Source organism: Rhinoderma darwinii, chromosome 1 (assembly GCF_050947455.1).
Source record: "Rhinoderma darwinii isolate aRhiDar2 chromosome 1, aRhiDar2.hap1, whole genome shotgun sequence".
NCBI lineage: Eukaryota > Metazoa > Chordata > Amphibia > Anura > Rhinodermatidae > Rhinoderma > Rhinoderma darwinii.
In genome coordinates this window covers 588,172,106-588,187,590 of record NC_134687.1, presented here as the reverse complement: position 1 = coordinate 588,187,590, position 15,485 = coordinate 588,172,106, and the positions used below count along the sequence as shown (strand labels likewise).

The following is a 15,485-nucleotide window of genomic DNA, read 5'->3' as shown; positions in this document are numbered from 1 at the left end:
AGGCTTAGGAGTGGGAGAGCCTATCGTAACCTGGCCAGACTCAGCTAGCTCCCGCCCTCGGTCTATTTAAGCCTGCACTTCCTGTCCCTCGGTGCTTGTGATTCTTTCCTTGTGGTTTCCTGGCCCAGCTACAGCTCCTGCTATTTTTGATCCTGCTCCATACAGACCCTGGCTTACCGACTACTCTTCTGCTTTTCGTTTTGCACCTCGCACACTCCTGGCTTGACTCGGCTCGTTCACCACTCTGGTTGCTCACGGTGTTGCCGTGGGCAACGGCCCCTTTTCCTTTCTTGTGTTCCTTTGTATGTTTGTCGTGTTTGTCGTGCACTTACTGAGCGCAGGGACCGCTGCCCAGTTGTACCCCGTCGTCTAGGGCGGGTCGTTGCAAGTAGGCAGGGACAGAGTGGCGGGTAGATTAGGGCTCACTTGTCTGTCTCCCTACCCCCTGCCATTACATAATGTGTGAAGAATTATAATGATGTATCTGGAATGTATTTTATTGTATGCTTTTTACTGAATAACAAATATTGTTACATTGTCTCTGATTGGTTTACCTCAAGCCTACACCCCTTCTGAATTTCAGTTTAACAGTTTGAGTTTGGTAATAAATCCTTCAGGAGCATTTTGAACATTTCAGCGTGTCTGTGTGTTTTCTTCTCCTCTCTCGATATATATCGGTGAAATATCCTAATTAGGATACTGACTAATGGAGTCTGGCCTTGAGAGTCTGTTGGGACTCGTATAAATTTCAGTCTAATATATTTTGAGCGATGGATTTCCACGACAGTAATGGTGCCGATAAAACCCAGGAAGATTGCACGTCTGATAAGCTGTCACTGGAGAGGTCTGGCTTTGCATCTGTGAATTACAAAAAAACGCGGTAGGTAAGGAGCTTATTCTTACACCATTCACACATGTATTGCGTAAGCCTTGGAATCTAGCTGTCAGACGTCACTTCTTTATGGACGAGACTCCTTAGTCAGAACGGGTTGAAAGATGGATCCAAAAAGGTATGTTGAAGCTTTTTGTGTGATGAAGGATTGCAGGTGTTTACGTGATCTTAAACTGTTGATATGAAAGACATGAGAGAATTTTTGCCAGCAATTATATTGTTAACCAGGAAAATTGTAAAATCTCCGCCTTTGGAATGCAGTGACGTAGCGCATGGCGGAGAGAAGTCGTAACTCACATGTGAAGTATTTGAAATGAAAAGATTGTAGTCTGGACTGTGAGGAAAAAACAAAACTTCTGCTTGCTGCTTTGTTGTAGCGTCATTTGTTATTTAGTTGTGTAAAATTGTTGAGGATTAATAGTTGTTCTGTTACCCGTTTGTCTGGGATTATAGTTGCGAGGTATTGACTGTTTGTAGGTGAGATAGTTGTGAGTAATATCATGTAGTACCACAGGGGCTTCAATGGTTAAGTCCTGATAATGTAGAATCCAGTGCAAGGAGAAGCAATTGTGTCTATATTGAATTTGCACTCAATACCATTACCCAGTGCAACAGGGAAAACTTTGAATACTGTATTAGAAAATCATTTATATTTTCCTGGCTCATTGCCAGCCAGTGATATTGTGTGTAAGGGTCCATAAACCAGTTGTATGCATTGCCAGACTGGCATAAGGTGGGAATCAGTACAGACTGATTTCTAGCACATGATAATCCGGCATATACACTTTGATGTAAAATAACATCCAAGTAATGAAGTCTGTAGTAGTATAACATCAGACCGCTGGATTGAATACCGTTGTAATATAACATCCTTTATTTATTGAATGACCCTGACACTTATCCCAGGTGCCACCTGTGTCGTAGTAGTAATTACTGTGAAGAACATTGGTATTGGCTCAGACCCATAGCCCGTAAAGAAATTATCACCAACATACATAAACTACAACCCACAGAGTGAACGACTGAGCGCGGAGGATAATATATATATGTTACCAAATATAATTTGCATGTGAAACCATTGCAAAGTGCTAGAGGAAAGAGTTTGGGATATATGCTACATCATGGGCTGTATGAACTGAAAGACACCCCCCCGGCAGGAAGTGTTCTGCATAAGTGAAGTGTTACCAACTCCTGCTTGAATCAATGGAGGTTCATGAATGTTGATTGTGTTGAAGAATTTGCTCTTGCAATTGTTGATTGGCAGCATTTTGTCTGTTCTTGATGTTCAATACAGTGAGGGATCAGAGGATCCTACTGCTAGAATGTCTGGAGGAACGACTTTTGATATCGTATTGGTAAGACAGTCTAGGAGATAGACTGGTCTGAGATATCTGTCGGCAAACGTGGCGTAGCCTGTTTGCCTGGAGGTGGGGGATTTACCGGAAATCACCCTACTGCTCTCCGACCATGGGGTCAGGAGGAAGTTGGACAAAGATGCTTTGGGGCACTGGTCCCGGCCAACATTAGAATGAGCAAAAGGAGCTGGGGCTTTAATTGTAAAGTATGTGAAGGCAAAATAACATACTGAAAAAAATTGTTGAAGAGGCTGGCAGCCGTAAGAAGGATGTTTGCATGTGATCAGGTGATTACAGGTAGTTACAAGTAAGATGATGTGAGAAAGAACAATTTAAATACAGGTGTAAATTTTCATTGGAAGAGTGAAGAAAACGGAGCAGCCAGGTACATTGCAGTGACTAACGTGGGTCAGAACGGGGGGAGTTTAATGTGAACAGGTGTGATGGGACATCTGTGTGATGTGTGATACATATGTAATGTGATTTGACATCTGTGTGATGTGTGTAATGTAACATGTGTGATGTGATGAGACATCTGTGTGATGTGTGTAATGTAACATGTCTGAAGTTTGAAACTAATGGCCACAATAAAAGCAGAACAATATTGTATGTTTCCTATTTTTAACAGCAGTAATGTCTAAAAATGTTATTGTTTTGTGTATGGGGTTAAAATCAGTTCCACTTTTTTTCATTTTTTTTATGCAACGTGTCTTATTTTAGCGCACGCACAGTTGTCTGTAGCTACACCAAGCGAGAAAAATATTACAGCCGGCTGGATCTGTTTGTAGAAAGATAAAAGCTATACTGCAGATTAATGTGTTATAATGTGATAAGATTTAATGTTGGAATGTTTTGATGTTGATTCAAATGAATTAAAATACAGATATTGTGAGACACGGGTTTTTGAAAATGTATGTGCCCCCTCTGTTCCCTATTCTTATGTACAGCTTATTGGTTTGCAGTAATTAATATTACCAGATATATTATTTTCTGTGTTATTGAATAACTAATTACATTTGTTTTGTTTTTTTTGTTTTCACACATGAGGCACGTGCTATGGTGCTGCCTAAATGTTATTTTTGAAAATGTGAGATGTTTTACAGGTAAATGGTTGCAGGTCATTTTAAAGATAAAATGTATTTTTGTCAGGAGAAAGTAATCTTTTTTGGTCCAGGCTGTTGTCTATTACAGGGGGTTAAATTAGTACCACCCCGATAGAGTTCCTAATCTCATTATGTTGATATGTAGTTTTGAACCCTGCTACATTACTTTCGCAGAGTCCAAATAGGAGGGAATGGTGAAGGTTCTGATCAGGTAGTTTTGTTTTGTGTTTTATTTTGTTTTGAATTAATGAATTTGGTTCTAGGAGATCTACAAAATGTGTATGAGCTTCAAGGAGTAATCCAGATTAAATGTGTATGACAGTAACCTACATTTTGAGGTTTTTCTGTGTAGATGGTTCCAGATCCTTCCAGAACGGTGAATATGGCACTAGGTAAGCTGTGCTGTAGTCTCCACCCAATATGAGGTATTGTGTAAGAGACCATCCCCCTCCAGAAAATTTACACAGGAGGCAGAGGTGACGTCACTCACAGATGAGTCTTTACAGATTTAGATGGGGAGAAGGCAAAACAAAAAAATTGTTTGAATATTGTTTATTTTATGCCAGATTTCAGTAACATATTTTGTTTGTTTTTGTATTAATCAGGTATTTACAGGACCTGGTGGGTGGGATTTACAAGTGTTCTGGATTATCAGATGAATGTGGAACAATAAAACTCCACCCTTTTGAAATGTTCTATCTATATGTGACATGGGTTTCCAATGTAAATTTGTAATGTAGACATACTTCATACAGTATGTGTAGAACAGGATACGAGGCACAAGGTAAATTACCCAGAAACCACTCTCACCTTCTTGTTCATCTCAAGGAGCGGAGTTGGAGGTGCTCGCTGAGGCTGTAACCTGACAGAAGGTAAGACGGCCGACATATACACTGACTCTAGGTACGCTTTTAGCATCGCCCACAATTATGGGCCCATTGGTAGTAGGAACTTTATTGGATCATTGGGTAAGCCAATTGAGAGAGCAAGAGAAAACAGAACTGACAACAAGGGTATATGCAGCCAGGTGTCAGTAAATTGGCTTGTCCCTGGATACAATAATGCCACCACTAGGTTTGTAGCAGCCGGCATGATGTGCGCACGGCATGACATAGGTAAAACAGAAAAGGTACCTGTGAAAAGTGCAGCACGGCCAGATTAACAGTCCCAGCGACTGCAGAACATACAACTACCCGAGGTAGAAGTGTATGACAATGTGCTCGTGTGTGTAGACCTGTTCTCAGGGGGGCCTGAAGCCCGGCCTGTATTTTCCCCACTGCAGACGTTGTGTGTAAGTGACAGGGGAACAATGTTATCCCAAGTATTGACCTGATGTTTGTACAATAAGATGTCAGCAGTTCTCTAGATGTTATTCCAAAGTTAGTTTGTTTAATAATTGTATTTAAGAAGTGTTGTGGGAATATTAAATACTGAAGTTAAGTTTTATGTAAAGTTCTGGATCAGCCTTAGCATTGGACTATTAGAGTCATGCGTCAGATAAAAGGTACAGAAGTGGAATATTCCCATTTGAAAACATTTTTAGTTATTTGTTTTTTGTCGTTGTTATTGTGAAAGAAAAATTCTGTGCAGTGTTTGTGTGTGTGTGTATGTATATATATATATATATATATATATATATATATATATATATAAAGAAGAAAAATTAGTTTGCATGTATCATTTCTAGTTATTGCTCAATGTGAACGTTTGATGTAAAGATGTTATTTGTTAATGTTTTTCTTCAAATTAATTATTTGATTAAGATCAATTAATGTTTATACAATGAAAAAGCTTGTTCTCCACAGGAAGAGTCCAACTGGGAGCGGAAGGCGTGAGAACCAGATTCTAACAGAATGTGGACGGATAAGGGAACGTGAACCGGTAACACCCAAGGCGCTCTTGATGGCTCTTGCATTGATGGTGTATGACCTCACATATGCCCCAAGACTGCAAGGATCGATTTGGTGAGATCTAATTGGTATGTCCCAGGCTTCACAGCTGTTGCTGCTAAATTCTGTTAGAGCTGTTTGATTTGCCTACAGAAAAGTCCTGGCAGACCGGTGCCAACCTTATAATACCCGCCTCCCACGAAGAGAACAGACCTTGAGAGGCCTTCCCATGCAATACAAATTAGAGTAAGAAAAATTGGTTTGCGACATTTGTCAGATAAACATGTGGAATCTGTGTATATTTTGGTGAGCTGGAAATGTTCCAGGCAATCAGCTCAGATCAAGGTACAAATCCTGCTGGAAAGCGTGACACCAAGTGCAAATGAAATGTACACAATAATTACACATCTTCTAGGTGCCCTGTCCATTGGAACAGAGAAGTTTTTCTTATATAAAAGGTGTTTGTTTGATTTAGTTTAAGGGCCTGACATTGTTATTGTATGTACTTAGAACAACTTTTATAGTACGTAGATGTTATCACCAGATTAGTATTTCTTTTAACAATTGACAAGGGTTGGGGTTCCCTAGCAAGTGCCATTAAACATGAACTAAAAGATTTTTAATACAATGAACTCCATTACTGAGGTGCGGCAGGCGCAGCCGGAGCCAGTAAAACGCGTTTGTCATGAACTGACGGCAGTGTCACAATTCCAAGCAGCCGCCCAGACAAGTAACTTACCGGAGGAAGAAGACAGATGAGCGGAGGGTTTGTGGCGTCACAATAACACTCCACTAATCCGCCTACATGGGATCTCACACCAAGCTCACAGCATGATGTGTTGTGTACAGCCCGGTGACGTAAACTAAAAGAGACGGGGTCTGAAAGGTGAGAAGGACCAAACCAAGTCCTGATGACATCAGCAAAGTTCAAAGTAAGGACCAAAGACCTGAGTGAATCCGTCAGCAGTATCAAGTGTTCTAATCAGAAGACAGGAGAAGAAGAGGACGATGATGTACATGACTTGTCAATACACTGGTGGGACCCCATACCCTAAACGGACATTGGTGATGTCATCATATTAGTTGTGGCCCTATTGATATATTGTTTGAGTTTCATAATCATAATATATAATTTCTGTAATTTAATATGAGAAAAAGGGAGGTTTGTGAATGATGATTTATTTGCTTATATTCTCTGTATGAAATTACATTGTGAATTATCAAGCAGGATGCCGAATTACTAAGATATGTAATATGTGAAAGTGATGATAATGTTTAAATGATTTAGTTTCGTGCAGCAGCCATCTTGTCTGGAGTTCCCATCTTGGTTCTTTTGTAGTGAATAGAAAAGTCATTGTTCCTTTAATACAAGTAATGTTGATTTCGTATGTTTTATCTTTGACCTTGGTTCCCATGCGAAGATGGACAGGGAGTGAGATGGGAGGATGGCAAGTATGAGTGAGGGAAGGTCTCCCCCATCTCCACGAGAATATTCTGTCCAAAAGAGAGATAAGACACTTGTAAACATAATGTGTGAAGAATTATAATGATGTATCTGGGATGTACGTTATGATATGCTTTTTACTGAATAACAAATATTGTTACATTGTCTCTACTTGGTTTACCTCAAGCCTACACCCCTTCTGAAAATTCAGTTTAACAGTTTGAGTTTGGTAATAAATCCTTCAGAGGAGCATTTTGAACATTATCAGCAGCGTCTGTGTGTTTTCTTCTCCTCTCTCGATATATATCGGTGAAATATCCTAATTAGGATTCTGACTAATGGAGTCTGGCCTTGAGAGTCTGTTGGGACTCGTATAAATTTCAGTCTAATATATTTTGAGTGATGGATTTCCACGACAGTATCGAAGTCCAAATTCTGGTATCGTGACATCCCTACGTTAAACGTATACCTGTGACATATGCAATTTACGTCACACATAGGCTCCCATGTTAAAAAAAAACGTATACCGCACGGTATACTTTCTCTACAGGATACCTTGGGATGGAAAAGCATAGTCTACTACGCTATTTCATTCTTCAAAAAAAGGTATACAGACGTATACCAACCCGACGAAGGCATCAAGGACACTTTTTTGGCCACCGTCGGGCTAATAGAGTCCTATAGACACGTTTAGCACTAGACGTAGGGCCTTAGATCCATTATGAATGTCAGATTAGTGGAGGTTCAAATTCTGGGACCTCCGACCTATCCCGAGAACAAAGGGGCTGCATTGCTTTTTCTGAAACAGTGCCACTCCTGACCGGAGTCTGTGTGGTGAATAGCAATACAGTCCCATTCAAACTAACAGGGCTGTTTTGCAATTCCTATACAACACTAGGGTGTGATTTGCACCGCAGTCCCTGTTTTCTTGGTGGGGGACATGCTAGGAGTAGTAGTCCTCCCCAGCTGGCTGCCGAGCTGTAATATAACGTTGTGTATGGCTGTGTCCCCTCCTACCTTAGGCAATCCTACCTCCCAGACTTGTGCCCCCTCCTCAAATGTAATCTGTGCTGCAAACTACACGGGAGCAGTTCCCCGCCGCAGCGCATCCCCCCTCCCGGTTCCTGACGTCAGGCCGCCGTCGCCGTGCGTGCTCCGGCAGAGGGCACGGGGTCGGAGGGGCACACGGAGCACTGGAGTTTAGAACTCTCGGAAGTTAAGTCCATGAACTCCCGCAGGAAGTATGAGCGTCCCCCGGGCTGTGCTCGTCCTGGGAGCCGTGCTCTGCTGCACCTCCTGTGTCCACACCACACCAGGTAAGAGGTGGCTGTACCCCCGCCGTCCTGGCACTGAGCTGACACTGCCGTGTATTGTGTACTGCTCGGAATCCAGGCAGTGAGGGGTTAACCGTAACTTTACTAAAGGTACAGGGGATTTCCTGTTTCATAGATGGTGAGAAGTTCTACAACTTTTTATATACAGTGTGAATGCTGCGTTATTTTCAAGATCACTGCTTGCTGTCACAAATCATTGGTCCCCTTTAAGTTATATGTCTAGGCTTCACAATGACATAGTTTGCGATACGCAGGTTTATTTTAGAATGCAGTGCCATATCGTACTTAGTGTAAGTGTGGATTTACATGAGAAGTTTTTGAACACGTGGTAAAAATCGCATTAAAAAAATTTGTGGCAAAATTGCACGTGATTTTAAAATGAACTGCCGCGCTTGTGCTATGCGGGTATTCAACCGTGCGTTTTTTACAGGTGAAACTGTAAATTAAATGTCTATTTGCTGTAAATACTGCATGGCCAAAAAATGCATAGCAAACCGCAGCAATTCATAATAAAATCGTGTTTTGGTTTTGCCACGATTTTGATTTATTTACCGCACGCCTGTAAAACAAAATGGCAGTTTGTCATCCATGTGTTATCCATTTTTCGGTGTTTATACTCTGCAAGCAATTCCTGGTTACACTTTTCTTTTTTTCTCTGCACTTCTTAGTATCTAATCACTGAAAAACGAACATCACACGGATGCCGTGCTGTCCGTGTTTATTTTCATGCACCCATAGATGTTAATGGTCTAGTCTGGCTTGCAAAAATGTAACCCGCTCTCGCAACGGACACACACGTAATGGTAAAAAAACGGATGCCCCACAGAATTGCATGAGTCAGTGTGTTGTCTATTAAAATAGACAGCATTTGTGTGAATAAAGCCTAACTCTATGGGGGGAGTGAGATCACATGTACATATGTCGTCATGCGTCCGTGATTTCACGATCCCAAAAAATTCCAAAATTTTTGGTTCTTATAATGATCACAAATATTTTTCCTTTAGGTCGTTTGTACAATTACGATGCACATTGCATGGGATCACATAACATTGCAGTGTTCCCCCATGGAGTCTTGGCCTAAATGTAGGTGCCAGTGTTTGGAATGTCCCCCATTATTTACATCCAGAGGCTAAAATTTTATTCAGCCCGAATACAATTTTGAAATGGCACGGATTTGTTTAGAAAATCGTCAGTAGAATCTTGGATTTCTACAGGAGATTGGCCAGTGGATCTGCACACAGATTAGCCCCATTGTATCGCCATGTCTTTTCAGCACGGAACCTGTGGTAAAAATTAACATGTGGTGTAGTTTAACATTCGCATCGTGTTAATTATTCCACGCGGGTATTTTCCTGAGACCACCTGCACATGACCATGCCCGTAATCATGGTCTGTGCTCCCATTATAAAGTATCAGTCCAAATCCCTCTCCTGTCCTAAGGCCTTATTCACACGAATATGTATTACGCCCGTGATGCGTGCGTGAAAATCGTGCGCGTCGCACGGACCCATGTTAGTGAATGGGGCCGTTCAGACAGTCAGTGATTTTCACGCAGCGTTTGTCCGCTGCGTAAAACTCACGACATGTCCTATACTTGGCCATTTTTCGCGCATCACGCACCCATTGAAGTCAATGGGTGCGTGAAAATCGCGTACGGCACACGGAAGCACGTCCGGGTGCCGCGCGTGATTCGCGCTACAGTAGTAAAATAAATGAATGAAAATAGAAAAGAACCTAATGCTTTTATGTTTGTATACATAAAAACAGGGTGTCATCACACTGCCGTATGCGCGGAAATTACGCAGGCACGCACTAAATACTCATGCCACACAGAAGTTTTGCGCACGCAAAAACGCTGTGAATCCGGCCTAATAGTTTGCTACAATGTATCAGTCTGAAGTTAACTGACAGCGGGTTGGCTAGACATGATACAATTGTAGAAAATCCTGAGATTTAGGGCTTATTCACACGAACGTTGTATACGTCCGTGTGACTGCTGTGAAAACAACGGCCGTCACATAGACGCATGTATTTTAATGGGGCAGTTCACACAGCCGTTGTTTTTAATGGGTCCGTTTAAAAACACCTCGTCATGGCACTAGGGTGAGCAGAGCTGTATTTAGGTCTGTATTGGTTTTCAGCGCTTTGTTTTCAAAATTTTTGAATTGGCACCAATACCGAAGCATTTTTTTTAAAAAAGTGTTGCAGTTTTTCCTCACAATTCTAAAAATCACTGCAACAAAAACGACTCATGAAAAAACACCCAAACAAGAATGGTCTCATTTACTGATAACCAACATTAGGCTATGTTCACACAGAGCTTTTTGCAGGAGGAAAATCTGCCTCAAAATTCAGTTTGGAAGTTTGAGGCAGATTTTCCTCTCCCTGCACAGCGTTTTTCGCCCGCGGCCATTGAGCATCGCGGGCATAAAACACTGCGAAATACGCTTTCTCTGCCTCCCATTGAAGTCAATGGGAGGTCAGAGGCGTAAACGCCCGAAGATAGGGCATGTCGCTTGTTTTTCCCGCGAGGCAGTTTTTGATGAGTTTTGCGACGAGGTTTCCGCGTCAAAATACTCTGTGTGAACATAGCCTAAATCTTTTAAAAAGGAATTGAAACACGGGGAGGTTTGCTTGCTAAATGTGCCAGAATTCTGTCTCAATCGTGTACATGCCTTGCACCAGATTTATTATGTTTTTTAGTCATTTTATCTGCCTCATTAGGCAGTTTGGAAGTATCTAGAAAAGGGGTGTGGCTTAAAATGCACCAAATTGCATCAAAGTTTTTGCGCAAAACATGGGTCTAAAGCAGGGGTCTCAAACTCGACCAGGTAAATCGGCCGCACATAGAAAAAAATTTGAAGTTGACGGGCCGCATTACATTCAAATACTAGGGCTGGGCAATTATGACCTAAATCAAAATTACGATTAATTGAACATGTTACCTCGATTACGATTATTGAACAATTATTTTGGCCAATTACTGTGCCCCCTATTTTCATGCTATGCCATTGAATCAATATTTATCCCCTGAGCCTGCTGTATACTACTAGTATTTATTTATTTCAGTTACTTATATAGCGTCAACATATTACGCAGCGCTGTACAGAGGTCCTCTTTTTTTTTACTGTCCCCATTGGGGCTCACAATCTAAATTCCCTATTGGTATGTTTTTGGGGTGTGGGAGGAAACCAGAGTACCCGGAGGAAACCCACGCAAACACGGGGAGAACATACAAATTCCATGCAGATGTTGTCCTTGGTTGGATTTGAACCCAGGACTCCAGCGCTTCAAGGCAATAGTGCTAACCACTGAGCCACCGTGCTACCCGTCCGGTGAGGGGGGAGCGGTGACGGCAGCAGAGAGGAAGCTGACGGAATATAGCGGAACCTGCTCTGCCATTGGCTATCCCAAACGTCAATAACTGTATGCTATCTAATCAGAATCGCTGATATGTTACTCACATATCAGCGATTCTAATTGGATAGCATGCAGTTACCGACGGACAGAGGCTGAGCAGCATGTAATAACCGAGCAAACCGAAATGCGCTGATTTTCGGTTCTTTTTTGATTAATTGCCCAGTCCTATTTGATACAATACAAAATTATTGTTAATCAATTACTTGAACTACTATAACAATCCTACATTACTTTAACAATCCTACATTACTATAATAATACTACATTACTATAATAATCCTACATTACTATAATAATACTACATTACTATAATAATCCTACAGTACTATAATACTACATTTACTATACCAAAATTACATTACTATAAGGCGGGATTCACACGACCGGGTCGCGCCCGAGTGCCGGCCGGTAAAATCGGCCATTCTGCCCGGCCGGTTTGCATAAAGTTTTGCATCCGGGCCGGGCAGATCTGGACAGTGACATCAGCGGCAACTCCTGAAGGGGAATCCCCATGTGTTCGGGGATTCCGCTTCAGGAGTTTCCCCTGATGTCACTGCCCAGATATGGACAGAGACATCAAGCGCTCTGTCCAGGAGCGGAATCCCCGAAAACACGGGGATTCCGTTCCTTCAAGGAGCTAAAGTGCGGCTAGCACATAGCAGAGCGGGGAGATACCTCCCTGCTCTGCTATTGTGGCGTCGCTGCAGTAGTAGCAGCCGCAGCTGCAGCTGCTAGCGGCGCCATCGAAGGGGTCGCCGGGCCAGGGCGCTTTTAAAACAAGCAGGGGAAGGGAGCCAGCGCTCCCTTCCACCTGCTGTACACCCCGGCCCTGCCACACAGTGTACAGCGCACAGCCATTCGTCAGAATGGCATCAACTCCTCCTCCTCCTCCTCACATGCACTCTGCGCTGTGAGGAGGAGGAGATAGAGCGCAAGCGCCGGAAAACCCGGCCATCACTCGGGACACATCCCGGTGATGGCCGTGTATTACCCGGCCCCATAGACTTCTATGGGAGTCGGGCGGCCGGGTACCCGGCCGAAGATAGAGCATGTCCTATTTTTTGACGGCCGGTTTTCCAGGCCGTCAAAAAATCGGTCGTGTGAATAGCCCCATAAACTTGTAAATAACTCATGAAAGAATAAAGTAACGTTAAAACCAAGCACACCATTGTTTTTCTTGTGAAATTCTCGATAAGTTTGATGTGTCACATGACCCTCTTCCCATTGAAAAAACTAAAGTTGGATACAAAATGTCCGACTTCAAAATGGCCGCCATGGTCAACACCCAGCTTGAAAAGTTTCCCCCCTCCCATATACTAATGTGCCACAAACAGGAAGTTAATATCTCCAACCATTCCCATTTTATTTAGGTGTAGCCATATAAATGGCCCACCCTGTATAACAATACTACCTTACTATAATACTACATTACTATAATACTACCTTACTATAATCCTACATTACTATAATAATACTACATTACTATAGTAATATTACATTACTATAACAATACTACCTTACTGTAATCCTACATTACTATAACAATAATACATTACTTTAATCCTACGTTACTATAACAATACTGCATTACTATAATAATACTACCTTACTAGAAGCCTACAGTACTATAATCCTACGTTACTATAATCCTACGTTACTATAATCCTACGTTACTATAATCCTACATTACTATAACAATACTGCATTACTATAACAATACTGCATTACTATAGTAATATTACATTACTATAACAATACTACCTTACTATAACTATACTACATTACTATAATAATACTGCTAGGCTTAAATTTACCGGAAATTTGCGGGTTTACTCCACGTGTATTTTAACAATCCCGTTTTCCAGTTTGTGTCGCTAAATGCAGTCTGACTGCTCAGTTGGCAGCCTTTGGCAGACACAAGAATGTCAAGGTCGGGCAGCCCCTTCTTAGATAGTGCCATGGTGCCCTCTGTAGATAGTGCCACGTACACACACCCCCTTAACGATGGCTCCATTGGGGCTCCCTCTAGGAGTGGAGTCCCCCAGCCAAAGTGACAGTGCCTGACAATCTGCCTGGGACCCCAGCTCTGCTCCTGACATCACTGTCCATATATGGACAGTTATGTCAGTGGAAACCCCAGAGCCGGAGTCCCATAGCAGAGCACTAGTATAGGCTATGCTCGAATGCTGGGAAAGCCCCTGACATCACTGTCCATATATAGACAGTGATGTTAGGGGCTTCCCCAGAGCAGGAGACTCTGAGCAGAGCGCAAGTATAGTCTCTGCTCTGGGACGCCTTCTCTGGGGAAGCCCTGATATCGCTGTCCATATACGGACAGTGACTTCAGGGGCTCCTCCAGCAGAGGAATCCCCGGCCAAAGCGTTAGCAATGCTCTGGCTGGGATTCCACTCCTAGAGCGAGCCCAAATAGAGCTATCTACTACAGGGAGCAGTGTGACGGCATGAAGGAGTGCCGGAGCGCTCCTCCTTCAGACTGCCCTCACCTCTCCCGAGGGAGATACGCGGGCCGCCGATGACCGTTTCAGGGGCGGCATGTTTGAAATCCCTGGTCTAAAGTAAGCCAACCTAAGGGTATGTTCACACGGAGTATTTTGCAGGCAGAAAATTCTGCCTCAAAATTCCGTTTGGGCAAAAACGCAGCGAAATACGCTTTTTCTGCTGGAGGGCAGAGACGTAAACGCCCGAAGATAGCGCATGTCGCTGCTTTTTCCCGCGAGACTGTTTTTCCGCTCGTGGGGTAAAAATTGAAATCAATGGGAGGCATTTTCAACCATTTTTTGGCGCATCTTCCAACGCGGCGCCCGCGTCAAAAACCTCAGTGTGAATTGGGCCGTGAGTTCACACTGAGTTTTTTGCAGGAGGAAAATCTGCCTGCACGCCAATTTTCGCTGCATTTTTCACCTGCGCCCATTGAGCGCCGGGGGCATAAAACGCAGCGAAATACGCTTCCACTGCCTCCCATTGATGTCAATGGGAGGTCAGAGGCGTAAACGCCTAAAGATAGGGCATGTCCCTTCCTTTTCCCGCGAGCCGGTTTTTCCACTCGCGGGAAAAAAATGCCTCCGTCTCCCATTGAAATCAATGGGAAGCATTTTCGGCCGTTTTTTGGTGCGTTTTGCGGTGCGGTTTCCGCGTAAAAAAACTTGTCAAAAAACTCAGTGTGAACTCCCCCTTAGGAAGGAAGAATGTCTAACCTGTGTAGACAGATGCACCAAAATTTATCATACAGCATGCACCATTTGATACATTTGGCTATATTATGATTAACCCTTTCGAGATGAAGCCATTTTTTGATTTTTCGTTCTTCACTCCCCGCCTTCCAAGAGCCAGAACTCTTTTATTTTTACGCTTGCTGTGCTGTAGTGTCGGGATTGTATTTGCGAAGTGTCAGGATTCTGAATACACATCCCGTCCTGGCTGGAGGTAATGTATATTCATTGTCAGGACACTGCAGTAACGTTATAGTGTGTTTATGTGGCTGCACATGTGCTGTGTAAATGAATGGGGAGAAGTGTATGATGCTGATTGGTATTACACACCGTCACCCGCTGGGTATGGCGCGCACTCAGCCTGTGAGCGCTCCATACTTCCCCTTAACCCTTAATGCGTGAAAGGGTTAAAGAGGCTCTGTCACCAGATTTTCAAATCCCTATCTCCTATTGCAGCAGATCGGCGCTGCAATGTAGATAACAGTAACGTTTTTTTTTTTTTTCAAAAACGAGCATTTTTGGCCAAGTTATGACCATTTTTATATTTATGCAAATGAGCCTTTCTTATGTCCAACTGGGCGTGTATTGTGTGTGTGTGTTACATCTGGGCGTTATTACTTGTTTTACTAGCTGGGCGTTGTGAATAGAAGTGTATGATGCTGACGAATCAGCATCATCCACTTCTCTTCGTTACCACCCAGCTTCTGGCAGTGCACAGACACACAGCGTGTCCTCGCGAGATCACGCTGTGACGTCACTCACTTCCTCCCACAGGAACTTCATCGCGTCGGATGAGCGAGGACACGCTGTGTGTCTGTG

General features: G+C 42.9%; 1 protein-coding gene across 1 annotated transcript in view; it reads left to right on the top strand.

Moving 5' to 3' along the window:
• Positions 1–7,846: 7,846 nt before the first annotated feature.
• LOC142661988 (chondroitin sulfate proteoglycan 4-like) overlaps positions 7,847–15,485 on the top strand; it is a 46,932-nt gene continuing 39,293 nt past the window's right edge. Inside the window, exon 1 of the mRNA XM_075839781.1 lies at positions 7,847–7,999. Within this exon, the coding sequence (XP_075695896.1) occupies positions 7,927–7,999 (73 nt within the window). The 5' untranslated portion in view covers positions 7,847–7,926. The remainder of the gene's footprint in view (positions 8,000–15,485) is intronic.